Source organism: Orbicella faveolata, unplaced genomic scaffold (assembly GCF_042242905.1).
Source record: "Orbicella faveolata isolate gen_17 unplaced genomic scaffold, um_ofav_v1 contig_13, whole genome shotgun sequence".
NCBI lineage: Eukaryota > Metazoa > Cnidaria > Anthozoa > Scleractinia > Merulinidae > Orbicella > Orbicella faveolata.
This window is the reverse complement of record NW_028301540.1, coordinates 22,056,630-22,083,681: the sequence shown is the minus strand read 5'-3', so window position 1 is coordinate 22,083,681 and position 27,052 is coordinate 22,056,630. Positions and strand designations below refer to the sequence as shown.

The 27,052-nt window shown below is 42.4% G+C and overlaps 1 protein-coding gene across 2 annotated transcripts in view; it reads right to left on the bottom strand.

Annotated features, from left to right (window-relative positions):
* Window positions 1-27,052, bottom strand: part of LOC110062425 (uncharacterized) — a 44,493-nt gene that overhangs the window by 7,615 nt on the left and 9,826 nt on the right. The window contains exons 9-26 of one of the 2 annotated variants that reach the window (XM_089285087.1): window positions 26,716-26,893; window positions 24,723-24,837; window positions 23,488-23,796; window positions 22,664-23,158; window positions 22,157-22,279; window positions 21,668-21,880; window positions 20,769-20,950; window positions 19,835-19,999; window positions 18,547-18,746; window positions 16,294-16,931; window positions 15,763-15,915; window positions 15,291-15,613; window positions 14,875-15,026; window positions 13,920-14,573; window positions 12,960-13,033; window positions 11,976-12,023; window positions 7,484-11,797; window positions 85-4,362 (exon numbers count right to left, since the gene is read on the bottom strand). In XM_089285087.1, coding sequence (XP_089141213.1) covers window positions 85-4,362; window positions 7,484-11,797; window positions 11,976-12,023; window positions 12,960-13,033; window positions 13,920-14,573; window positions 14,875-15,026; window positions 15,291-15,613; window positions 15,763-15,915; window positions 16,294-16,931; window positions 18,547-18,746; window positions 19,835-19,999; window positions 20,769-20,950; window positions 21,668-21,880; window positions 22,157-22,279; window positions 22,664-23,158; window positions 23,488-23,796; window positions 24,723-24,837; window positions 26,716-26,893 — 12,614 coding nt within the window. The remainder of the gene's footprint in view (window positions 1-84; window positions 4,363-7,483; window positions 11,798-11,975; window positions 12,024-12,959; window positions 13,034-13,919; window positions 14,574-14,874; window positions 15,027-15,290; window positions 15,614-15,762; window positions 15,916-16,293; window positions 16,932-18,546; window positions 18,747-19,834; window positions 20,000-20,768; window positions 20,951-21,667; window positions 21,881-22,156; window positions 22,280-22,663; window positions 23,159-23,487; window positions 23,797-24,722; window positions 24,838-26,715; window positions 26,894-27,052) is intronic. The other variant, XM_089285088.1, reaches the window with a different exon arrangement.

The window sequence follows — 27,052 nt, the reverse complement described above, 5'->3', positions numbered from 1 at the left end:
TACTACGAGGCTTGAATGGGAGAATTACAATCTGCCGTTTGTTTTTAACCCAACACTTCCTTACAGATAGTAACATTCTCTAACCTCTTCATCTTCGTCTTCTTGCTTCCGGCTGGGACTTCTTATTTTGCGTAAAGATGTCGGCGATAAGCCTTCAGCGACGACACCTCCCCGAGTATCAACTGCACTCAGTGACGTCGCATTCCCCGCTCCAACGCTTGTCTGACCCACTGACGTCACACTCGCATCTAAACGAGGCTCTTCAGCAATTGACCCTGATTTACATTCCTGTGTGGGCGATGAACACTCGGAACCCAAATGCGCGAAATATTGTTTCAAGCAAGCTTCCGCACAAAAAATGTCCCCTGTACAGTCCCCTGCCTCAACGTTCACTCCATAGATTTTATAGTCCGCGGCATCAGACTCTGCTCGATTTGAATCAACTGTCACTGCAGTCTTAACTGTGTCTTCTTCGTCCTGCTTTCGCTTTACCCCGATTCCTATTATTAAAACGTCACAGTGCCTGCAGTACGGACCCTCGGGCTTTTTCCGGGATGACGTTTCCTCGCTTGGTGACAGATCTAATTTCGAACAAGGGAAGGGGTTTTTCTGATAAATATCCGATGAAGTGTGGGGCCTTGGAGCCACTGAGCTACTAAGACTGTCTCCAGTTGGAGTCGCCAGCGACTGAGGCATCATGAAACCCTTCGTAGAAAAACCTTTCCCAGCAGGCTCGATAACAATGTCCGATCGCCTGGGAGGAGAACAGCCTATCAAATCTGCCACGGATGCTACAGTGTCTGTAACTCTTTGCTCAGATGTAGGAGACAGAGTTAGTGTAACGTTAATGCTATCCAAATCATCCGAATCGTTCTCAATTCTAGTTGTTTGAAGTGCCTCTAATTTGCAAGTAGTCTGTACGTAATTAGTATCAGAAACATCACGACATGATTGGCTACAAGATCGAGGAACTCCGTTGTCCAGGAAGTGTTCCACCTGCTCGCGTTTGATTGTCACTGCTGGAAATGTTGGAGAGTCTGTGCTATCACGATGTAACAACGCGGAAAATTTAGGAGTTTGTACTCTGTTGACAGCGTCCGATTCTGGAGATGAAGATGCTATATACTGAACTGTCTCGGGTGATGTCGACGAAGAGCTACTATTCGACTCTTTGCCATTTCTTTCCATGTGCGCGTTCGACAGATGTTTTGCAGAAGATATCATTTCAACCAATCGATCGTTAACAGTCGCCGCCGAATCCGATAATGGTGGTGTGGGCATCGATGGCGGAACACTAATACCACTTCTACTAGACTCCAGAGTGCTTATGTACCGAGCTCGTTTTGCTGGATGTTCACTGTCCTGACCATGTGCATGTGGTTTGATCATGGCAAGTAGTTCATCATGCTGCCGCTCCTCAGGCGAAACGTCGCCATTAACAAGAGGTTTTCCAGACGAGTCATTCTGCTGTTGGTGAACCCTTGGTGAGGGTGGGAGAGACGAAGGTGGAGTGGGTGGATGTCCTACCACAATATCCATGTCCGGTGATGGGAACTGTGAATAATAATCCACCATGCCATCAACTTTGGCTGAACCAAAGTTCCCTTTCAGAAGACATTGACCATTGGAAGGCCTGCTTCCATATGGATGTGTCAATGCGAGAGTCAACAACAGCTTGGGCTCGCAAAGAGAAAGAGGAGTGGCCGGCTTGAGGTCCCTGTGTGTGTTGTTAGGAGTAGAAAGCTTCAAAGAAGCTGCACTACTCCCGGAATTCGTTTTCTGCTTGCGGTTGTTCGCGTTCATGTAGATCTTTTGCCGCTTCCTCTGCTCCCTGATCATCTGTTTTTGGATGCGAAGTTCTTTCTGAAGCTCACGTTTTTTCTTTTGCTGCTCCTCGTATTCACGTTTCTTTCGCTCGTATTCCTGCCTGCGGAGCTCCTGAACCTGTTTCTTCAGTGGGTCTTCCTCCTTAGGAGATGGCCTCTTCTTTACCGATCCTTCTCCAGAACTGTGCTGGTTTTTAGGTCGACTTGGTGCCTTTGGTGCTTTAGCAGGTTTCTGACGCTGAGCAGGACGAATGGGGTTTGATGGAATAGGTTCATGGCTACTATGGAACTGCTTCAATGGTTTGGGAATCTGACCAATAGTATCCTGCACTGCTTCTGGCGCAATCGAACTTGTTACATTTGCTGCATCACACTGGGGGATTGCTTCACAGACACTTCCAGGCGCACTGCTTTCGAATTTCTCTGCTTCAGGTGTTTGGTGGGCTTCTGGAGCTAAAGGAATGTCACCGTTACCAGTAGAAACTATTCTCGCCTCGTCCACTTCAGCTACAACATTCGCAGTTATGACAGGAGGGATTACATTTTCCGATGACTCGCATTTAGACTGAGTTAATGCACTGACAGCAGTCTCACACATTTGACTGGCAAGTGAATCGTGACATGGGTCTTTTTCTTGGGGAGCATTTTGAGCACTAGTTTCCACTTGACTTGCCTGATTAAGATCTGTTATGTCGGATTGACTTTCCAGTCCTTGATCTTCCGTGCAGTCTGTTAATGGGTCCTTTATAGCTTCTTCAACAGACGTAGTTTGATCAGATGCAAGTTCAGCACTGCTTATAATCTGCCCAACCCTCTCATCGCCACTTTGGTTCGTTAGATCACACGGCGTAACATCACTTCGATCAGACAGATTACATGACATCACTCCTTCGCCCTGTTGTTTACTCCCTGACTCGTTCCTGGTCTCATCTGGAGCGTTCTTTTCCATTGAAACTGAATCATTGGACGAAGCTTCTGCAAAGAACTTCTGACGTTCTTTTCGCCGTTCCGTTTCGTCAAGCAGGGGAGAAATAAGACTCTCTTCATGGCATTCAAGAGAGGCCACAGAGTTAGCTTGAGAGCCATTGCCCATAGCTTTGGCAGGTGAGAGTAAGCTCCGCTCAAACGGTGTCTCTTCCATAAAATCTCCTTCATACATTTTTTCCATTTCAGGGTCGTATTCATCATCATCAAGAGGCCACCTTTCCAATTCACTTTGCTTCTCGAGCTCTTTGCAAGCCTCTTCCTCATTTGCCATGTCTGCGACCATAGACTCGAGCTTCTGTAGCGCTTCAAGTCCAGTGCCATTACATGACCTTGCACTTTTGTTAACAGACTCATTAGCACCCTCTTCTGCAGGAGCTGGAGTATCACCTGATGGTGTGCTCTCTTTATTGGTCACGTTTGTCCCCTTTAATGCATCATCGCCAGTGGCTGACACATGGCTAGTATTACTCTCACTGGTGGCTACAATAGAGCAAGCTTCCGTGTATTGTTCTGATGGTATGTCTTCCGCTGCTTTGACCTCCTGTACAAAAGCACCATCTTTTTCCTGGCTTTCTTCAAGACTTACGTTTGGGACAGAATCATGAGGATCAGCATGCACTGCACTTGGTTGAACTTTTGGCATTTCAAGAGCACCATCCTCGAATTCAGGGTTCTCTTGCTTTATAGCTTGTGTTAGCTGTGATGGAGTGGGAACAAGCCACTGTGGACTTTGTTCAGGTACAGTAGGATTAGTTTGGCGTTCCTGCTTCAAAGAATCACCCTGTGAAGCTGCTACTTCAGCTGCCTTCTTCCCGCGCGGTTTTCCCGGCTTCTTGGGGCCAGGCTTTTTCTTTGCCCCTCCTCTTCCTCTGCCTTTGCTCTGAAGCTCTTGGAACTGATCACTGAAAGGGTTGTTTGCTTCAGCGACATAATGAACCTGTGGTTTCCTCTGATGCGTCTGCTGCTGGCTGAATTGTTGAAGATAATGCTCAGGTGTAGGAAACCTCTGGGAAAACGACCCTTGATCTGACGTTTGGAGATATCCTGGAGGCATTTGATTAGCAGGAGGAAGGGCCATCTGCGAGCCTTGTGTGCAGGGAGGCAATGCCATTTGTGAAAGGTCTGGAGTATGAGACAAAGGTCGCACTGTATGAGGAACATCAATGGCTGGTTGTGCCAACAATGCAGGGTTCTCAACCATATGCTGCTGTAATGACACTGGAGGTTGTTGACCCGGTTGCTGTAACGGCATTGTTGGCTGTGGAGCCGGCTGTTGGCCATGTTCCACAAAAAGACCCTGCTTCTGCTGCATCAAGCGATGCCTCTGCTCCATCTGCTGATACAGCTGTTGTTGAAGCATCTGCTGTTGAAGTTCAAGCTCTGAATCCTTGGCTTTCGATTCTGACTTCTTGGGTTTTCTCTGCCGTGGTTTTGTTTGCTTCCCTTTAGGTGGTTGCCAGTCGATACTGGGGCTTTGCTGTCCAATAGGGGATGGTTGAGATGTGTCTCTGCTCTTGGACCTTGATCTGCCTTGTTTTGGCTCAACGCCCTGTTTACAAAGAAAAACCACTATATCAGCCGATAAACTAAAAACTTGATTACTGACACAAGATAAATTACAACGCTTAAACATAAAATTCTTATAAGATTAAATTTGGAAATACAGTTAACAATAAAGATTAGCGAAAAAACTGAGCAACGACGTTTCGGTGTCATCCTGGCACCATTTTCAAGTTAAAAAATATTTGTGCGAAAAGTAAACTAATTTATACCAATGGTAGAGGTGCGAAATTGAATAAATTAAGATTAAGATAGCTGTTCAATGTTCATGTTCATTCCAATGAGGTGTCAAACACTGGTAATGAGTTCAGTGTCTGTTCAAAGCCTAAACAAATACTTTTGCGCGAATGGAGTCTGACTGTGTGTTAAGGCTCGGTTTCTTCTTGCGAATCCACAACATTTCGTGGATCAAGCAATCGAACTTTCCGTGACATTTCTTTAGGATCTTAAAGTTGTTAGTCAGGTCACCAACTGTATCAACTCGGTGTTCATTTTGAAGGTGTTTTCCGATGGCGGTAAATCGGTGTTCCTCAATGCGCTTGTAAAGATGACGGTTAGTGTAACCAACGTATTCTGCATCACACAGATCACATATATAGTTATAAACAATGCACTGTTGATTGATCAAAGGTGGTTTTGGCTCTTGTACTTTGAGATCATCGCCAATTTTACGGCTTCTGAACACCGGCTGTAGTTTGTGATCAAGTTTATTACTCAAGTCCGAGAGATGTTTCTTTACTATGTCCGCTGATTTCTGGTCTTTAAAAGGCAGGACAATGCGGCAGAATATGTTCGCCTTTTGAGTGAATCTTCCATCAACGATACAGCTAAATTTACCGCCGTAAGTTCGGAGAGACCCAAGACGCGTGGACGACCGCTCAAAAACTACCACCCTTTACTGCAGAAAGAGAAACACCTTGAATCTGTCGTGCGCAAAATTCTCCCAAAACAGATTGCCGGCTCAGTTTGCCCGAAAGGATCACGACTCGCCCATCTTTATGGTCTCCCAAAGACTCATAAAGAAAAACTGGCGATGAGGCCCATTCTATCCGCCACAAGTACTTACAACTTCGCCCTCGCGAGATGGCTCGACGATAAACTGAAGCCCCTGTCGATCAACAGCTACACAATATCTGACACATTTTCCTTCGCTGATGAGATTCGCAATCTGAGCCTCGACGAATCTGACATCCTAGTATCTTATGATGTCTCTTCGCTATTTACGAACGTCCCACTATAAGAAACCATCGAGATCCTTGCTGATAGAGCTTTTGTTGACAACTGGTTCAACAAAACACACCATCTAAACATCAGCAAAGCTGATCTAATTGAACTGTTGTCAGTAGCAACAAAGGACCAGCTATTTCAATTTAACGGTCAACTCTACCAACAAATTGATGGAGTAGCGATGGGCTCTCCCTTGGGTCCCCTAGTGGCCAATACTTTTCTTTGTTCTATCGAGGAAAAGCTACAAAACGAGAACAAGTTGCCAGACTTCTACAGACGCTACGTGGATGATACACTAGCCACAATGAAAGACATACCAACCGCAGAAGCCTTTCTGAAGATTTTGAACAACTGTCATCCATCCATATCCTTCACCATGGAGATCGCATCTAACGGTAAGCTACCATTTGTCGGCATTGAAATATGCAAGAAGGGCTGCAAGCTGGTAACAAGTGTTTACCGTAAACCCACAAACACTGGTCTCCTCTTACACCACCAAAGTCATGTCGACAACCGCTATAAAAGATCTTTAGTTAAAACCATGTTAAACCGTGCTTACCGCTTGTCCTCAACATGGGAACTATTCTCAACAGAATGCGAACGCCTTAAACTGATCTTTTCTGACCTCAAGTACTCAGATTCTCTTGTGAACTCCACCATCACCCGTTTCGTTAATTCAGTGATGTCACCAGACACAAGATCGACGCCTCCAACAGAGAATATCTACCGCATTGTCCTGCCTTTTAAAGACCAGAAATCAGCGGACATAGTAAAGAAACATCTCTCGGACTTGAGTAATAAACTTGATCACAAACTACAGCCGGTGTTCAGAAGCCGTAAAATTGGCGATGATCTCAAAGTACAAGAGCCAAAACCACCTTTGATCAATCAACAGTGCGTTGTTTATAACTATATATGTGATCTGTGTGATGCAGAATACGTCGGTTACACTAACCGTCATCTTTACAAGCGCATTGAGGAACACCGATTTACCGCCATCGGAAAACACCTTCAAAATGAACACCGAGTTGATACAGTTGGTGACCTGACTAACAACTTTAAGATCCTAAAGAAATGTCACGGAAAGTTCGATTGCTTGATCCACGAAATGTTGTGGATTCGCAAGAAGAAACCGAGCCTTAACACACAGTCAGACTCCATTCGCGCAAAAGTATTTGTTTAGGCTTTGAACAGACACTGAACTCATTACCAGTGTTTGACACCTCATTGGAATGAACATGAACATTGAACAGCTATCTTAATCTTAATTTATTCAATTTCGCACCTCTACCATTGGTATAAATTAGTTTACTTTTCGCACAAATATTTTTTAACTTGAAAATGGTGCCAGGATGACACCGAAACGTCGTTGCTCAGTTTTTTCGCTAATCTTTATTGTTAAACATAAAAGGTAAAAATATGAAATAGGAGTGAATCCAGTGCGGGAACAGCCTTAATAGTTCTAGTGGAAAACTTCAAATACACTTATATTGGTAGAATACCGTAAAATCCCACGTTAAAGCCCTGGGCTTATATAATTTCATAAGGGGTTTTTTGGTGGGCTCATGAATGAGGGCTTATATCTGGGGGGATATAAGCAGAAAAAAAATTGTTTCGGAACGACGAGATTAAACGTATCTGAGAAACGAATTAAAGCTAATATACCATTACATCTAGAGCTATTACTATAACTTTTGATTGAAAATTTTGATGTTTGTAAAGAAACCCAAAAGGAAAGCACTTATACATTGGATGGGCTTATATCCGGGGGGGCTTATATCCGGAATAATATCTTTGTTAGCAAATAGAAGGGCTTATATCTGGGGGGGGGGGGGGGGCTTAAACGTGGGATTTAAAGGTACTTAAAACTGGATGCACCTTACCTTGTCTGCCAGTGGCACGCCAGACTGCAGAGGACGCTGCACAACCCCAGGTCTCATGGGGAACACACCTGGTTGTGCCCCTATTGGATGTCCTGGGGTAGACCACTGAGGACCTGGTTGTGGCTGTTGTTGAACTTGTGATGGTTGCTGTTGAATGGCAACTTGCTGTTGGAGCGGCACTCCTCCGGGCTGCAACTGTTGCTGGATAAGTTGCATTTGTTGCCAGGCTTGTAACATTTGCTGCTGGAGAACCTGTCCTTGAGACTGTACAGCCATGACTTGACCCGCAAGTACTGGGTCCTGTCCTCCAGCCTGGTGCAGTTGCTGTTGCAGCTGTTGGTATTGTTGGACGAGAACTTGTCTTTGCTGCTGCATTTGCAGGAACTGCTGCTGTAACCCCATAAACTGCTGTTGCATGAGAAAATGTTGGGCCTGAGGCGGAGGAACAGGAGGTGCTTGGCTGGGTATGTGGTGTGGCTGAACTGGGGCCTCTTTCACTTCAGCAAAGGCATCAGGTTTACAAGCAAGGTCACCTTCTTGCACAAGCACTTCTTTCTTACTTTCACTTTCCTCAAATTTGTTTTTATCATGAATTTGTACAGTTTCCACTTTTGCTTTCTGGGGTTCTGGGAACATCTGCTTTCCCTCGACAGGATATCCTTCTCCACTTTTGCACTCAAGGTCCTTTACAGAATCAGAGGACATTCTACTTACAACACTTTCTCCATCAGTTGCAAAAAGCTCCCTTCCAATGCCCTCTAATCCTTCAACGGTCTTTTCATTAGCAGTCTCAGTCTGTTCCACTTGCCCTTCTACAATATTTCTGTCATTATTTGCGACAGAGGTGCAATCTTCCTTCTTGTCTTCAGAACCACTGGTTTTACATTGTTCTTTGTTAGCTTGTACACAAGAAGTAAGGTCTTCACTGCTTGCAGAGGCTTTCTCTTGTTCACCGGCAACCATCTTAGACTCAGCAGAAACCTCAGCATTCTCTAGTTCGGGATTAACTTCAGATCTCATCAGGTCCTTCTTGTGATGGGTCTCTTGAAGGTTCTGATCATCCTGAGGGACAGAAGGAATCCTATCAGTCGTTGTCGTAACCTCGTTGACCAACTCATTTGCACTTTCGCTCTTTGTGCCATCTTGCTGGTTTTCACTTCCACTTCCAGGACCTCGAGACTCCTCAGGTATTTCTTCTGGAAGAACATTTGTGTTGCCTACGGAACCATGCATGCCATCATTGTGAGCTGGAGTAGCAGATCTCTTTTTCTTATCACCATCAGCATCACCACTGTAGTCACCGTTACCTTTTCCCATATCAACCTTTCCTGTTGCAGTACTCACCCGAGAGGTGTTCTTTTGGGTTGGTTCCTTTTTCTGTTGCTGCATGATCATCTGTTGTTGTAACTGCATCTTGTATAGTTGTTGCTGTTGACCCACAAACTGTCCATCTAGTCCATAAGGCATTATAGGCTTCAAACCAGGTTGAACCATCGGAGTTGCCTGCCTCAGAGCAAACCTCTGCTGAGGAATTTCCAGGAATGGACCGCCAGTGTGAGTGCTACCACCAACTGGAATTCCTTGCTGTTGTTGCAATTCCTGCAGAACTTTGTTGTACTGAACTGTTTGCTGACCTAAATCCTGGCGCTGCTGAATACGTCTCTGGTATTCAGCAAACAACTGCTGCTGTGCCAAGTCAGGCATTTGGGGACGTATCTGTTGAGCAAACTGTTGTAACATTTGAGGGTTGGGAGAATCCACTGGAAGTATACCTGTTGGAACCACGCCTTGGCCACCCCCATTAGTAAGTTGCTGTTGGATCCAAGCTTGTTGCAACAATTGAGCTTGCACCTGCATCTGCTGCTGTTTTTGTGCCTGACGTTGGCGATAAAGGTACCGAAGCCTTTCTTGGTGCTCTTCTTCTGTGTCTATTTCAGGCAAATCTTTTGTGTTCATCACCTGATTTAATCGTACCCTAGCAAAGCCTGGTTGAATGGAAGCATTCTGTTGCTGTTGTTGTTGCTGCTGCTGCTGTTGCTGCTGCTGTTGTTGTTGTTGCAGAACTTGTTGATGCTGAAGCATCTGGAAAAACTGCTGCTGTTGAACTCTAATGAGTTGCTCCCTTTGCTGCCGCTGAACGATATCTTGCTGCTGTTGTTGTGGCTGCTGTAGAGAGCTATCTTGTGGCTGACTCAACAAAGATGGGTTAGGATGTTGATTTGGAGCCATCTGAACTGGCAGTTGCGGCAGAGCCTGAAATTGTGTCTGCAGCATACCACCTTGTGAATTTGATGGACCATGTGGCTGGTGGGGCTGAGGAGTCTGTGGGTATGAGGCTACTGGCTGTGGCTGTCCTTGTTGTGGTAACTGGTTTTGCTGCGGCCATCCTGAAGTCAATTCATATGGCTGCAGTGGGCCAGTATGTTGTTGCTGCGTAGATGGTAAGGACGGTGGTGGTAACGGTGGTGGTGGTGGAGGGGGTAGTGGAGGTGGCGGTGCTGAAGGAGCAGGAACAGCTTGAGGTGGATGAAGGTCATGAGCAGCTGCCACTTGCGCTCGAACTTGAGACAGCTCCTCTTGCCAATGCATTACTGGTATTTGTGGAGGGTGTTGCAATTCCACAGCTTGCTGTTGGTGCTGCTCTGAGGTACTGATTGACACTTCATGTTGGGTTGAAAAAGGAAGACCTTGAATGGAATCAGGTACAGAAGGTTGGCGTACAATCTGCCCACTTTCCCTGCTGAGCTGTTGGCCTTGTATTGCTGACTGCGATGAAGGCATTGCAGAAGGGTGTCGAGTACTTGGAACCCATGACTGCTGTCTCTCGTCATGGAAAATCATTTGCTCATGAGAACCTAAGTTACCATGAGACTTCTGCTCATCGTGAAGGGCTTCTTGCAAAGGTCTCATATGTTGCTCAGGTAAGGGGACCCTGCTGTGTACATTATCACTTGCTAAGTGATCTTGAAGATTTTCAGGTTGCAGCTCTTCACTGGTCCACAAACTATGCCTCTCAGCTGTACATGTCTGCGAGACTTGGCCTAAACTTAATGAGCCGTTAGGTTGCTTCTGTTGTTCAAGTTGACTGCTAGCCTGTGATTGTTCCCAGAGAGGTTCATCTGTTGTATGGTGAAGCTCTTCTTCCACAGTTTCCTTTCGCCAAACAGAAGGCGGCTGAAATTGATGGTTTGCATCCGTCTGCACCGAATGATATTCACCTTGGTTTGCATTGGGAATTTCATGACTGGAAGTAGCTACACTTGGATCACTTTGTCTTTCTTCTAACAATCCATTCCCTTTTCCATCGTAGTTAACCAAAAATTCCAGTGAGGAATCATTTTGATATTGACTGCTAGATGCTAGAGCATTTGCGTTTGCTCTGGGTGCAGCAGAGAATGAACTTACTACAGGAAGGAATTGCTCGTCCATGCTGTTTTCAGCACCTTCAAGAGATTTCATGCTATTTTGAAATGGAGGTGAACCAAGTACGTCATCTCTAAGGGAACCAGCTCCTGCTTTCTCAGTAGTACGCCCTTGCTCTTTTGGTCCCTGTAAAGGGGCTCGCCTACTACCTTTAGATAAGCGTTTCTTCTTCTGCTCTTCTGGGACCTTAGTTCCTTTAGCTTGCTGTTGTTTTTTAAGCTCTTGCCTAAGTAATACATTTTCCTGTTGCTGCTGTTGCTGTTGACGTTGTTGTTCCAAGGCCCTTCTTTGCTGGAGAATTTTCCATTGCCGTTCTTGTTCCTGCTGAATTCGTAGCTTCTGCTTTCTCATTTCTTTCTCTCGTTCCTTCTCTTCTTTACTTTTCTTACCTTTGGAACTAACAGTTTTACCCGAAGAGGGAAGGCTTCCCACAGATCCTGGAATGACAGGTCCAATTGGTGGGTGACTTAACACTTGAGAAAACGTTGGCGTGGTAGGCGTCGTTGGAGTCAAGGGGCCAGGGGTACCAGGTGTTACTGGAGTGATCGATCTTGCAGGTGTACTAGGTGTTAGAGGTGCTGGCATGACGGTAGTCACAGGAAGTACGGTGCTGTCAACAAGCGGACGAACAGATGCAGATGGTGGTAACTGTTTGAGTTGATGCCCTTGTGAGGAGTTTTGTAAAGGTTGCGAATGCCGCACCAGTTGATGCTGTTGCAGTGGCTGTGGCTGTTGGATGTGCTGCTCCTGCCGCTGCTGCTGCTGTTGTTCCTGTTCCTGTTCCTGTTCCTGCTGTTGCTGTTGCTGCTGTGGTTGTTGTTGTGGCTGCTGCTTCAAAGGAAGTGGCTTCTGAGACTCTGCCTTGGATTTTTCGTCATTTTTTGCAATCAACTAACAAAGGAAAAAAGGATCAAAAAAATTCGTAGAATTTTACTTGAGGAAGACTGACATACAGCGGTACGTCTTCGATTCTTGATAAAACAAAAACAAGTAAAGCCACGAGGTCAACATATTTAACACACTGGCATCATAACGATAATTGAAATATTGAACGGTAGCATTAACTTACTTTTTTCCCTTGATCTTTTAATCTAACACGGTTGTCCCTTGCCTTCAACTGGAAAGTAACGTCACAGTTAATTTTTTCCGTTTTTACAGACAAGTCCTTACATCAATCTTCTTTTACCAATAACTCCACAAATTGCAATTAAGGCAATTACACTGTTACAAAATGTACTGATATACTTCCGATTACACTAATAAAGATCAACAAAGCTTTTTAACGTTTTAATATGACTGTACTGTACAAGCAAGTGAACCCAGACTGATGCCTCTTAGACTAAATGAAGGTTCAAAACACTGCACTGATTTCATTTAGCACCCTCCTTCCAATAAGCACCTCTTATTCTAGAAAATACCCCCTTTCAATAAGCAACCCATTTCCAAAATGGCATTTTAAACATTGACATAGAATAGACTGATTACTACAAGGGTAAGCCCGAAAATTGTACACTGTTTAGACAACAGTGAACTGAAATTTGCCAACGTCCTTTGATGTGCTGGCCAACTTGAAAAGGTTGAGTTTATTAAAAAAAATCCTTATCAAAATTCTGCTTTGGCTCAGTGTTTTAAGGGAATAAAACACAACAAATTACTTATTCACTACTCCAGACTCACCATTTAAGACCACAGGTAGCACATCAGATGTCAGGTAGTGTAAACTTCTTCCATTATTTCATGGAATGGACCATTATTTTTTTGAGGGGGGCGTTCAGTAATTTTCTGGGGCACATTTTTTTTTTGGTGTGCAATAATAGTGCAAGAATTTTTTGAACATCAGAAATAGGACCCAGCTAGTAGAAAGTACTTGCTCGAATTTTTTTCCCCATAGCTCTGCTTGCACCATTTTTTCCAGCAGTTTTTGCTCTGCAGGAATTTTTTGGGAGGAAATTGCCCAACTCCCCCTCAAAAAAATCATGGTCCGTCCCTCAGAGACCCAAGAGATGCTGCTTTTCTTGACAAATAAATTTCAACTTGTATAGTATAAGCTTACTCTGTAAGGATCCCTTTGCTCAACTGACAGTTTCCGCCACAATCTTGCTATTGCTCTGTATCTGTTGGGCCAGTCTGAGAAAAAGTTCGGGAAAGTTAATTTACTTAAAGTGCCCATAATGTCAAAATGTTTTTTTCGCTCGTCTAATTCTACATTTCACCTAATGAACTTCTGCGAAAAAAATTTTCGATTTGGATAAAACGCAATTTTTTTATAAGTTTTTAAAGACGTTAAAATTTGCCGCCATTTTGGTCCACCATTCGCACCAGTCTTCCTTGGTTTGAAGTGAGTCGTGACGTAGGTTCAGGAACACGTGATTTGGGTCATGACTTATCTGACTTGAAAATAAGTGGAAATTTTGCTTCAGAGTTGTCTACATTTAGTTGAAAATGCCGGAAAGGTGCGTTGCCGCTCTTTGTAACAACATTAATGATCCAGAAAACAACATCCGTCTTCATCGTAGGTTCCTGAACCTACGTCACAGGCATCAGTCACGTGGCCATTTTGAGCACGTTATTTTTGTGATCAGCAGCAGGGGTCGACCGCAAGAAAATAGAATTTTGAACTTTGTAAAGATTCGTAAAAAAAAAATGGCGTTTTATCCAAATCGAAACATTTTTTCGCAGAAGCTCATTAGGTGAAATATAGAATTAGATGAGCGAAAAAAAAGTTCTGACATTATGGGCACTTTAACTGCTGAGAAAAAATCGCTACTACTACACTGTTCAAGATATGCAAAATGCACAATGTAGGGTTCTTATGCTGGAGCTGAAACAATTTAGAACTGCAACAATTTTAGGCTTCACTCTGGAGGTGAAAAGGTAAGATAAAAGCAACTGCTATAACTGGAGGGTTTCATTACATTAGTGACATCTTCTCTATACTTTAAATGGAGACTGGGTACTCAAAAGAATAACACGATCAGTTCACTTTTTGTTTCTTTTGCTCACATTCCCTTACCTGGATACTCCTGCTTCAAATTAACATGCTCCAAGTTGGCATAAAGAACTGGTGATATTGTTGCCATGGCACCAAGCTTCTCATCCTCTTCCCACTTCTGCTGCTGTTTCAGTGGGTCTACTCGAGGACTTGGAGGTCTGCGTCGTCCCTTTGGCAGGTCATCCAGATCAAACTCACTTCCTCTTGGGAATACACTGTTCTGATTAAAACCAAGCGGACCTGGTACAACAGAATTGGAGAACCCATCCATGTGGTTTTGAGGTCCCTGCTGAAATCCAGATCTCCCAGAAACATTTTGAAAATGTGCAGCACCAGAGTTGTACGGCTGACTAACAGCAGCTTGGCCATACGCACTAACAGGGTGACCAGATGGAAAACCTACACCATGACTTGATGCAGGGTTGGCACTCTCCTGATTAAATGGCTCTTGAGAATTGGCCACGTTGTTCTCCATTTCAGAATCCAAAAAGTTTAACGCTCTGTTGCTCATTTCTCTCTCAATATCAAGAAATATTTCCTCCACTTCTTGGCCATCAACGTGAGGCAAGACATCTCCTGTACTGCACAGAATATCCAGGTCATTTCCCTGAGGGACCTGTGCTCGGGAGGTGGGCGCAGCTGGAGGAGGATGTTGGGAGGGTGGCTGTGAAAGTACTTTACAAATACAAAAAGAACTTTAAGGTGTTTACAGTGGTCACAGCAGAAGTTAAAAGAAGATCGATGTTAACTATCTCTAGCTGCTACTAAGCACCACTAGCCCAGAGGTTCAAAACAAATGCTAGCAGTATAGATTAGCACACTCTCATTCAAAAAGCAAAACCACAAGCACAAGCTCTTAAAGATGACCTTTGCTTTGCACCTTGCTATTGTAGACAATTTGTGGTTGAAAATCAGTGCTAACACAAGATGCTGCTACAAGGAATGACTGAGGGGGCAGACTGGACAACATTCTTACCTCTGTTTGTTGAGTGAGGATCGGCCTGAGTAACTGGTAGGTCATCAGTAAGCATATCCAGTGACCTATACAAGGCATCTGGATTGGGAACATCTTCTGCCAAGCTGAGGGCATGTGATGGAAATGGATCTGTCCCAGCAGATTGTTGCCAGCTAACAAAACACAGCACATCCATTTACAAAAACAAAGAAACAGAACTAACAGTTTCATTATACTACAACCTTAAGTGTTGAGTAACTATAGGTATGCCACACACAATGGATGAAAGTGAGATATGTGATGAGATGAGATTTAGGAATATATTTTGATTTGGGAAATCTTTCATGTGGAAGTATTATAGCTACATTTACCACTTCGCCATACTCCTGAGAACATAGAAAGGGTTTACAATCTTAAAACATTACTTCACTTCTTACCTCTCATGCCCACTCAATCCCAAATCGGAGTGATGCTTTTGCGGCAAGGAGTGATTGCCCCTTGGATATCCTGCCTGGTGAAGTCCCTGGTTTGAGTGTTGAGGATGCCGTTGCTCTTCACCAGCCAACATTTGATAAGGAACTTGTCCTGATCCAGCAAAGGAAGCTTCTCTCTCTGGGTGCATGGAACCTTGTCTTGGTGCAAAAGGGTCTTGGTTTGCTCTATCTTCATCTTCAGAAGGAGTTGATGGTGTCTTGCCACCATGCTTTGATCTTTTCTCTCCACCTATAGTGTCCAAGAGCTCTTTGCCAAAAAATGCCTCCTAAAAATTTGTTTGCAAGATATACTACATATAAGAGTGAATCTCCACTTTGGATTGTCCACCTTACATATTGTTATATGTATTTCAAAACAGTGCAATGCTTACAAACTAACTCATAAAGGTAAAACTGCAACAGCACACAGCCTTACCTGCATCCACTTAGGATATGACTCCTTCAGGCCGGTCTCATCACTGCCATCAGCCCAACTGTCATTACTTCCCTGATTGATTGATGGCTCTAACTGGCTGAATGAAGACTGCTTAGTACCAAAGGCTGAACTGTTCAGTCCACCTGGATATGTCTGTTGTACATGTCAAAAGGGGAATACACCAAAAAGATTAAAGTTTACCGACAAACTTCCTAAGTTAAAAGATTCAAAACTTACAAAATAAACACAAGCAGAAAATTCCATCTACATTATCATCACATCAGGTCAGGTCCTATGGATGATTTTAACAGATCTCTCTTTATATAAAATTGTAGTTACTACTTGGTACACTTTAAATAAAAGTTTGTCACAAAGTGAAAAAAAGTGTACACTACATTTTATACCAGAATTTCCAAATCTGAGCACTTGTGCATGGCTAGGAAATCCTTACTGAACCAATCAATCCTCAGCCAACCAATCAATTAGGGATACATGATTAAAACTTCGGATGAAGCAAAGTTCAACACATACCTGTGACAGCTGGCCTCCCAGATTGTTCACATGAGAAGGTCCACGTGCTATAACAGGGAATCCTGGACCTTTCCTCTTGATACCTCCCCGTGCACCACGGCCAAAAAACCTCCTTCCCCCTGAGCCACGACCACGCAACACAAAACCACCAATACCTGGACGTCCAATGTTGGATTGCCTGGGCCTGCTCACCTTAGAAGGAACAAAAGGTGTTTGGCTACTAAGGCTGTCCATGTCATCTGCCAAGTTGATATTATCCTCAATGAGGGCCCTGTTGAAAATGGCATCTTTGCCTTGCAAGTGGTCAGCTAAGGTGTTTCTCTTGAGAGGACTGCCTGGCATACCAAACTTCTTGGGCTTCACCTTGCTCTTAACCACACGCCTTCTGTTGCTTCCTGGGGGTAACTTTAGCCTATTCATGTGCCGCACACCAGACTCAGTCAGTTCAATGTTGTTAGCAGGAAAAGATGCTGTCATCTGCATTTTATTGAAGTGGTTGGATAACCTCACTTCCACTAAATTGTTGTTTACCCGCTGACAAGGATGCAATGGTTTCCCATTTGGTTGAGAGCTGTTGGGTTCATACAAAGACGGAGGCCTATAGTGATGCAAAGCTGTTGCCTTGGGTGATGGAGGACCTGTACAGAAATGGACAGAAGACAATGATATAGAAAAAGGGAATCTCAAACGTTACCAAGCAGAGCATGGTTTCAATACTTGTACAGAAGTAGGTCTATAACTACTACTATGACCATTTTTACGATTCACATTGACTCAAGTCTTCTAGTTTAAATACCGCTGAGGCCATAGTGAATGTCACTTCTTGCCTTGCCAAGTGTAAGCTCTAGATGTCACTTTCGTAACAACTATTATGCATTTGAGACTGTACATTACCCAATTAAGAGGCATTCAAGCCAGGTCCATCTTTGACCAAAGTTCTACTGTCACAAAAAAATAATTTTTCTTCAATTCCAGGGGCTACATCTACATCAATTTAACAGCAATTTGTTTGAATAGTCAAGGATTCTTTTCAAATGGTGTCTGTTTAAATGAAGTTGTCTATATAACTGACTCTGATCCCCTGGAATCCTTCTGTGCTTTGAAGACCAACAATAGAAACATAAACATTCGGGGTGTAATTTTAAATATACTTTCTCATGAATTTTGTTACATCTTGGTGGTATTGCCAACATTGTAACACACTGGCTCTTGTACTCACTACAACTGTATGAAAAAGAAGGGAACAGTTTAGGAGTGAATCTAATGTATGTTAAGCCAGTTGTTCAAAATGTTCCTCAAAAACTTGGTTCCTTGCAAGTTGTTTGAAACCTTTGGCAGCAACACACTGGTTTTCTATGGGCATTTGTCTCTTCTTTATAACTTTAGCCTATTCATGTGCCTATTCATGTTAACAACAGATAACCATAGAAATTATGAAACTTTAGAGGTCGATGCACTTTTTAAGTGAGACTTGGCAATGAAATGACATGAAATGATTAAGGGCTCTAGCTACATGTTCAAGTCAACACACAGAGGAAAAGAAACATTTAAGCAGTGCATACAGTCCAGACCCAGAATTGCTAGGTAAAATATAACAAGATCAAAGAGTAAAGAATTGAAGAACAGATTTAGTTTAAACACCCTCCACATCAGCAAATTTGTGCAGTAAGTGCAAAGCCAGACTAGCCAATTTATCAAACCTAAGTGTCTCTCTGTTTATTGTTTTTATTTGGTGCCTTCAACCTTTTTACACAGTACCAACATTAATCAAACTGCCAGAAGTTACATTCACAAAAATCAAACTATCTAGTACAAATTTGACATTTTTGCCAGTGTATCATGCATGTGATGCTAGAACATTCCAAGAAACAGTGTCCATTTAAAGTCATTGTTCTAATCTGCCATAGATAAACGAAATGTTAGAAAGCAGAAAAACTGTTACAGTTCAAAAGTGCTGGGCTGTATATGAATTTTGCACACATTAATTTTTTCAACAGAAAATTCAGTAAAGGCAGTAAAACCAGAAACAAAAAGCTTCAGTCTACTTTTTTTTAACTCGCTTGAAAATTAGCTTTTTGCACTTCTTAGCATTTCTTGTCATCAAAATGTTTCCTGGTTCTACTTCCCTGACAATTTTAGAGACACGTTTGTATTTGGGTTGCAATGTAATAAAAGAAGCAAAACAGTCCCGTTGCTGTGATAAGTGCAGTGTGGAGGGCATTTTGAAGAGTGCACAGTGACGTACTTACTAACCGTGCAGAGTATTAGTTCCAGCACAAGATAAGAAGGAGAGGAAAGGTTGGGAAGCAGATGGAGTTCTACAAGACATACCACTGACACCAACAAGCGCACGCTTGGTTTTTGGCCGACAATACAAACAGTGATATCCATATTCTGCAGCTCGATCAAGTTCTTCCTCATTAACAAGGCCATCACATGAGCCATGGAGCCATCTACAAAATAAAAAAGTAAGTAAGGCTTCTTTGTTACTGTAACTTGTATTACCTCATCAGAAACACGCTATACACATTTTCAGTTTTGATGGCAAACACCCAGAACATACATATATGTTATTTGCCGGCTGGGAGGTCCGTATGGTGAAAAACTGTGACTGAGACCTTGAAAATGCTGCCCGAGGCCGCAGGCCGAGGGCAGCATTTTCAAGCCCGAGGTCACAGTTTTTCACTGATTGGACCGACCCTAGGCCGGCAAATAACATGTTTATTTTTTTCTCCTACAGTAAATTGGTTTTACAGATTACAAATGGGTTAGTTTATGCAACTCTTGTCACTGAATCGGCTTCCGCGCCATCTTCTAACGATTTGTAAAAAATCTCGGCAACGAGCAAGGAACTCAGGTAGTAGACAAAGAAAGATGCATTAAAGAACAGATTTTTTTTCGAACTACTGTATGTTTGCTGCATTTATTTCACCAGTTAAGTTCTCCAAAATTGTTTTTGCGGTGTGAAATTTCATGCGAAGTTTGAAGTTTTACTACAAAAACAATTTCTGTCAGTCGTTGCTTTTAAAATCACTTGAAATCAGACTTTTCTACCATAAATTGAATAGCAGAAAGAGAGGAAATTCGTTAAGTGTATTCCACAGAAATTCTCCTAAATACAGCAACGATCAGAGGTAAACTTGACTGAAAATGACTCAAATTTTATGGCGAGAGAAACACAGGATTACGCGCCATTACAGTGCCAAGCTAGAAACAACTAAGCAAACTCTCACAACTTCAAAACACTCAATTGAATTTACTTACAGTGACTTTCCTTCCCATTCTAAAGGGAACAGAGATAAAGTTGCGTTGACTGATCGTCGATGGAAGTATAAAAAAGGCAAAAGATTGACAATTACCACCAACTTTAAGGAGCGAAATTTAGGCAGCGAAGAAAAAATCCAGCCCATGGGCCACATCGTAAAAAGCTGGACCAGTCACATGTGTATGATTAGCCAATCAAATTCGAGGATTTAGGAATCCGGCCCGCTCAGATACTTGAGAAAAAAATAACCCATATTTTCATAAAAAATGTTCATACCTCTCACAGTGTGCACACTGTATCATGAGGTCATTGGTGTTGTACTTGATTTTGCAGACGGGACACACTGTTTTACTCGCACATGGACCACACTGTGTGTAGTTTGACATCCACTGACAGCCAACTCCTGGTGTAGTAGCTCCGCAATCAAAGCACGTCACACACCTGACAAACAAAACAATACAGTTGATAACCCAAACAACATACACATACCAAAGCAAGCATAATTTTCCACTGGCTGAGTGAAACAAATGAGTGAAATTGTTTTTCTCATGCACCACCAGGTCCTGGGAAGAAATCATGTGACCATAGGCAGGCAGTTGTTTTTTTTAAGGCTGCTGCACACTAGCCGATTTTTTGTCGAGTTCAAATCGGGTTAATCAGCTTAACACACACTAGCCAATTTTCTGTCGCGGCTAACCACATTGAGGCTTGGGGCTTTCATCCAAAATCAAGACGGCACTTATTCCACTGACATGATTCTCGTGACATTTCCTAATTGGTTGAGGTGCGCGCAAGCCCTGACAAATTGTCTGGGTCCATCGCACACTAGCTGACAAGGACCGACAAGACGTTTTTGAGATCTAGCACTGTCAGATATCGCCCGACAAGCCCCGCTACTGTCGCAGACTTGTCTGAATTCACCGTACACTAGCCAACAAGTGAAGATTTTTTGTCGGCCGACAAAAAAATCGGCTACTGTGCAGTGGCCTTTAGCATCATCCATTACTGACCTTTTCTCACCCACCCACATCAAGATTTCAAGTTAGTACTTAAATATTTTTACCTAGCTTGCATCTACAAACCTCGCCATTTGTGAAATTTTGAAATTTTCAGTACCTGTGCACTGTTTTGTTCAATTTGCAATAAAGATCCGGTTGTGGTGGCTGCCTAACAGTGGGGTGCCAGAGCAACCATTTTACCAGTGACTCACCATTTACATTTCCATCCACCCTGAGGAACATGTCCTAGTGGAGGATCAAGGCAATAGGTATGATACGAGATGTCGCAGCTGTCACAGAGTAACAGACGTGCTTCATCGCTTCCTTTACCACAGCCCTCACAAAGAGTGCAATCCAGGCAACGCCAACCTTTTGTTAAAATCACTTTGTTAATCTGTGAGAAAACAAACATTTGTTACTTTTTCTTCAAGGTCTAGTAAAAAGGGCACCATTCCTGTAATCCAGAAGTACCAGGTGTGAGCCCTCCACAATATCACTAACTTTATTTGCCTTAGGTAGTCAAAAGTTCAATTCTATGACAGCAACTTCGTAAAGAGCCAAATCTTCCCTCTCCTCCCATCTCAAATTCTTACCCATGCTACATCTAGTGAAACATTAGCTTCCCCAGTTTAAGGGCATACCTGCAAACTTACTCAGAGGGCAGCACATATCCACTAGAATTACATATGACATGTGAACTACTTTTTGAATAGCCAAAGGTAGTTTACAAAATGTATATTTTCACCTTTAAAAGCTAGGACAATTGAACTTTGGACAAGACTTATTTGTTTTGTTTTTTCCTAGAGGCAGCCCATCACCACCATGATTTGAAACAATACTTCAATTATCTTTCCAATATTTTTCCAGTGTTTACTTTCAGAAGCAGTGAAAAAAAGTCTTGAAAACACAAAAATTGAACAAACAATAACAAATTGAAGCGGTGTTTATGTTTTCTTTTCCTTTCTTGTTTGCACATGGGTGTTATAATTCTAGGGAGGTTAGACAAGAGGAAAAGTAACCATTTAAGGTTGGAGTGGCTGCAATGTAGCACTTAAACCACCCCAACAAAAGTTCTGAAAATCATTTTTCCTCTTGAATGGGAGTATATTACCTTGACACCAACACAGTAGGGGTGGTAAGATTGGCCGCACTGTGAACACATTATTAGCTGTCCCTCTGGACCCTTGCCAAAACTGCCACAACACAGACACATGTCTTGTTTAGTGGTGAATTCATCATTAGCTGAGAATAGTACAAGAGTTGTGTGCAGGCTTTCAGATTCATCTCCCTTGCTTGTGTGGTCTGTCACATTGGCAGCTTTGGGCTGTAGATAAAGAGTACTCCACTTACTACAGACTAATGCAACAACACAAGGGCCATAAAAGAGTATGTGTGTGTTTAAATAGAAAAATCATGGTCTTAACATGGCTTGTAGCCAAGAGTATGGCTGAACTAGGTTGTTGAGTGATTGATGTGAAGAGCTTACAATCCAAACATTAAGCCAAACAGAGGTATCTCAACTCACAACATTCTTGTTTTCATTTCAACAACATCACTTGAGGTTCAGTGAGAACTGATAAAAATAACATGTTTAACTCACCACATTCTCCTTTCCAGGTGATGTCTGAGGCATTGCTTTGTTTTTTAGTTTACTAGGTGGACGACCTGGACCTGGTTTACCATGCTTTGATTTCTTCCGTGCAGGAGTCCCACCAGACTTGGACTGCAGAAGGAAACACACAGAATCAACTCAATGGAAACCACTGAAGAGTTGTGTATTTTGATTTCAACTGACTTTCTAAAAGATGATTGAAATTTTCAGCCATTAAAGTTGTGGCCTGGAATCTTACTTGAGGTTCTAATTTCAACCTCCCCAAACCAAGGGGAGCTGCACCACCTTGGAAAGGATATGTTCCACCAGAAGACAATTAGAGAGGATTGACTACTCACTCAGACACATCCCTCAAGGAACAGTTGCCAGTTGTCAGTCTCACTATGCCAATTCTAACTTTGCCCATATTATTAAGCCCTTTCACTAACAAGGAGTCCACTTGTTTGGGAGAGGGGGTTGATAGTGCATACTTTTTTTATAAGTACATGAACAAACCTTTAGTTTACTAGTCAGCTTTCTCTTTCCTGGTAACTTTGGAGGTGTAATTAGTGAGTGACGAGGTTGATAATAACTTGGAGGTGGAGCTTTAGGAACTGACAGATGTCTGTCCATCAACTGACTAGCTACAGAGAAGGATGGTAATGAGCATGCCTCTGACAGGCTAGCAGCTGATGATAACATGTCCAGTTCATCAGACTTCACAACTTCCATTTCCTCATCCAGGGGTAATTTCTCACTTAATGGCAACTTCTCAGGCATAATGTTATCAAGGTTTGGCATTGGAATTGTCTCTGTATCATCAGGAACAGGATCAAAAGGCCGCAGGGCATTCAAGTGAGAATCAAGAAGAAGGTCCTCGTCCTCATTGCAAGGGCTCATACGACCTGCCATTGTCAGTGTGCGCTTGTCTTCTTCTGGTGGACAGCCCAAGTTCATGTCCATGACACTATGCGGTTCATCAAATCCAAGATCAATTCCATGATTCTTGTCCTAAAAACACCAACATAAATAATGGTTTGAAGTGACATCTCAAAATATAATTTGAATAACTAATAGATACTAGGGATTAGCCTTGACAAACCAACAAATAGTACCAGGTGTATTGTGATCATCTCATCCCAAAGCGGGAATGCCATCTCAAGATTGCATTTAGTTTGTAGTAACAATGCAAGAAATGGAAAGAAATAGAAACTGAACAGGGCTTCGAAATATGGCCAAAGTAACCCAACACTGACTTGAAACAGGTAAATAGAGGAAAACAACACAGGAAGGTTCTGGGAAATTCAAGAAAAAAAAGAATAAATCAAAATACCACTTACCAAAAGTTGCAGTGAACCCTTCTTTGGCTTGCAGTTAGGGCAGAAGTATGGCAGATCTTTGGAGTTGTACTTTTGATATTCATCCTTGTCAATGTTATCACAGCTAGCATGGACCCACTTCTCACAGGAAAGACACTGCACCATGGCAACATCAGTAAACTGTCTGTAAGCCCTTCCGCATAATGGGCAAAACAGACCCTTGTTGCGTTGTTGATAGCAACTGTCACACACAGAGAAGTTGTGGTGCCAGCGAGAAGTAGGTCCACCCCCAGGGGTATTTGAGCCACAGTCTTCACATCGACGGCAGCCCTACAAAAAAAGAGAACTTTTGTTCACTAAATGGTAGCTTTAAATAATACACACTTCAGGTGGCTCCCTATAGTTTTACGATCGCACGAACGCTGAGGAAGTAATCTGCGCGCGCTCAAAGGAAAATGTCAGTGTTTTTCGATACTTTATTACATCAACATGAGCACAAAAAGCAAAACTGAAAGTGAATTTTATCGCGTTTCCTTCAGTGAAATTCCGTTAAATTTGGCAGATTGGTAGTAAATATTTTACTTTAGTCGGAGCTCGTTTTTCAGGGAAATCTATAACACCAGGTTTTTTGCAGCGGTAAGAGACATAAATTTGAAAATATCGAAAAAAAACTGCCTTTACAAACCCTACTTTTTTCGTGTTTAAAATTCGTTCACCACTGGAAGCGATGTGATGTAAAAATTTTGGAAGATTTCACCGAAGAAAATTCATGAAAATCACAAATAAAGCTATAAAAACAGTAAAAAACACATTTGTTTAGGCATTTATAATTCAAGACTAAATCCCAAAATTTTAACAGAGATGATAGCAAAATACTCTTTAACCATTGCTTACTATATGTGATAAGTTTGAGAGGACTAGGTGTGAAAGCGAATGCAAAAACAGCATTCAAAACATAACAACTGCGCGCGCATTGCCATAAATGATTACCCTATGGAGACACCTTAAAAGGGATCTATAGAACCTTTTGCAGGACAGAGTAATCTCATTTCTTTAGAAAAATCATCAAATTAGGGACTTCTTTGAGCCCAATTGTCCACAAATTCCCCTCCTAATCTCTCTATATTCTTACATCACCAGTTGAGGGAATGTCCTGCTATCTATTTTCATGACCCACTTTTTCAGTCTCACAATCTGAATACTCCACAATAGAGGCAGATCACCCAACTAACATACACAACACAACAGTCACTCACCAGACACTTCCAGCCTGTCTTGGGGATGGTACTCATTGGTGGGTCCAGACAGTAGGTGTGATACCCAGTGTCACACAAATCACAAACTAACATCCTATTGTCATCACCAGGTTGCCTACAGAGTTAAGGTTGGAAGTTACTTTTAAAATCAACTGCCTGCCAAATTTCAGAGACACAAACCAAGAGGCACACATTTTTTTTACTCGGGCTTCTGTAGGAGAGCCCGAGTCTTAAAATGCTAGCGTTTTGGACGCCAAAAGGGGGGTCATGGTCCCAGGCATTCCATGCGTAGACCATGGAAACTGGGGCAAGAAACGCGACATTGCTCGCTCCTCATGACAGAATGCGGTGTTTTGCGAAGAAAGTTTTCGCAAGAATCACGCCTTATACATTCATCTCACATACAAAGATGTCAATCGTTTTCAGAAAGGGTCGGTCCACGAATTATATTGCTTGAAAGCCAGCCAGGTAAGCAAAGTTCACGCTCGAAATGTTCTCGTGAGATAACAATTGAGCCGATTGTGGTATGAGTTCAATCTATGAAAACACTGGCAAAAAATAGGCAGTAAATGCTGGTATGTGGCTACTGCTGTTATTTAGAACACTGCAGTAAAACAAATCATATTGCAATAAAATGAGCTAAATACGAAAATGTTTTTGGACTCATAGCTCATTAAAAACATGCCGACTTGTTTCTTGCACTGTGCAAAATATGTCGATCTCCAAAGTTGTAAAGATAAGACTTTCGGTAACTGAATTAAATATCTTACCTCCAAGTTAGTTGGCTTTCTAGTAGGATGTAGGAAAAAAATAACGTGTGAATTTGGAGGCACACTGTGCGGGAGAATTAAGCCTTCGATTGTGTGGGGAATTGTGCGGGATTATTGACAAACCAATGTTCTTGCCAAGTCCTAAGGAAAATCTGCATTGACGATAGTTTAGCCAGTTATTTCACTAGTAGTTCAAATATATTTAGCAGTCTTAGCAATGGCCAATTGTTTTAGACAACTGTGTCTGACTGCAAAAGAAAATCATGTTGCGTGACATGAACTAGACGAGCATGCAACCAAAATACATAACAAAACAGAATGCCACATCTTCCCTTGTAAATGGGAGTCCTTTTTAAAAATACTACTGCCTTGATTCAAGAAAAATATGTAGCTTGAATATTTCTTCATAAACTGCGTTAAGGGTTGCAAATTCTTGGAAGTTATCGCAAAATACACAACTTGAAAGTTTATGCAAATTATGTACAATGCAATTCGAGCCTAGTCACAGGACTGTTGTTTTCATGAAGGAGTTTATCATGATTCGTTTTGGCTCTCTCGAAAGGGATTATTTGCTCTCCAAAGGAGATATGACTCTTGAAAAGGGTTTAAGATTGCAACACGGCAAAGATGTTCAGCTACACAATTTACTCGGATCGCCACGACCAGAAAACAAACTTCGTACAATTTTTGCTAGCATGTACAAAGTAATCACCATAAGTTGTAAAAAGACCTCGAAAATTCTATGCAAACAACTTCTCCATCAGTGCGAAGGCAGTTGTGCTTCATTCTTGAACCAAAATGGTTTAAACCCACAACTTGCGATAGGATGAGGAGGATACTCAACGAAGCAACTTCAATAGTAAATATCTAAGCGGAACTCTTGTGCTAAAATATCCTGATTCTTTAATTTGCTTTTATTGTGTCCAATACACGTTTTTGTAAAGTACGATTTGATACTGTGGTACAAAGCCTGAGTAAACACTTTAGAGCATCTAGTTTTTACATATTAAGATACTGCTTCTGTAATCAGAAAAAGGAAAGAGGGGTACTAGCACCATACATACAACAAACTAACAGCAGTAGGACTATGTGAAGCCCAATAAGAGTTATTGGGAAATCTGCACTGCAAGAATCTGTCATCATAACTATGACTACTTAAAACTATTCAGTCTCTCGCTTCCATCATGTTAGAAAAAATCAATATTATTCTAATCAATACCAACCTGCAACCCTGACACACTTTACAGTCTGGACACTGCCAGCCCATTCTGATAAGTGAAGTCAAATCAACAGATGGCTCCAAGCAGCGACCATGATAGTGACGGCCACAACTAGTGCAGAATATCTGTTCACCAAAATCTTTAGCTTCCCCACAGAGGACACACTCTGCTTCACTGGCCGCTAGAGAAGAAACAAACAAAAGAGAGTTTCAGCAAAAAGTTTCCAGCAGACAGCAAACAACAAAGACTACCTCTGATTTTGTGTTCTTTTCTTCTAATTCTTAAAAAAATCATACAAAATAGAAAAACGTCTTCTACTTTTTACCACAAATACAAATAT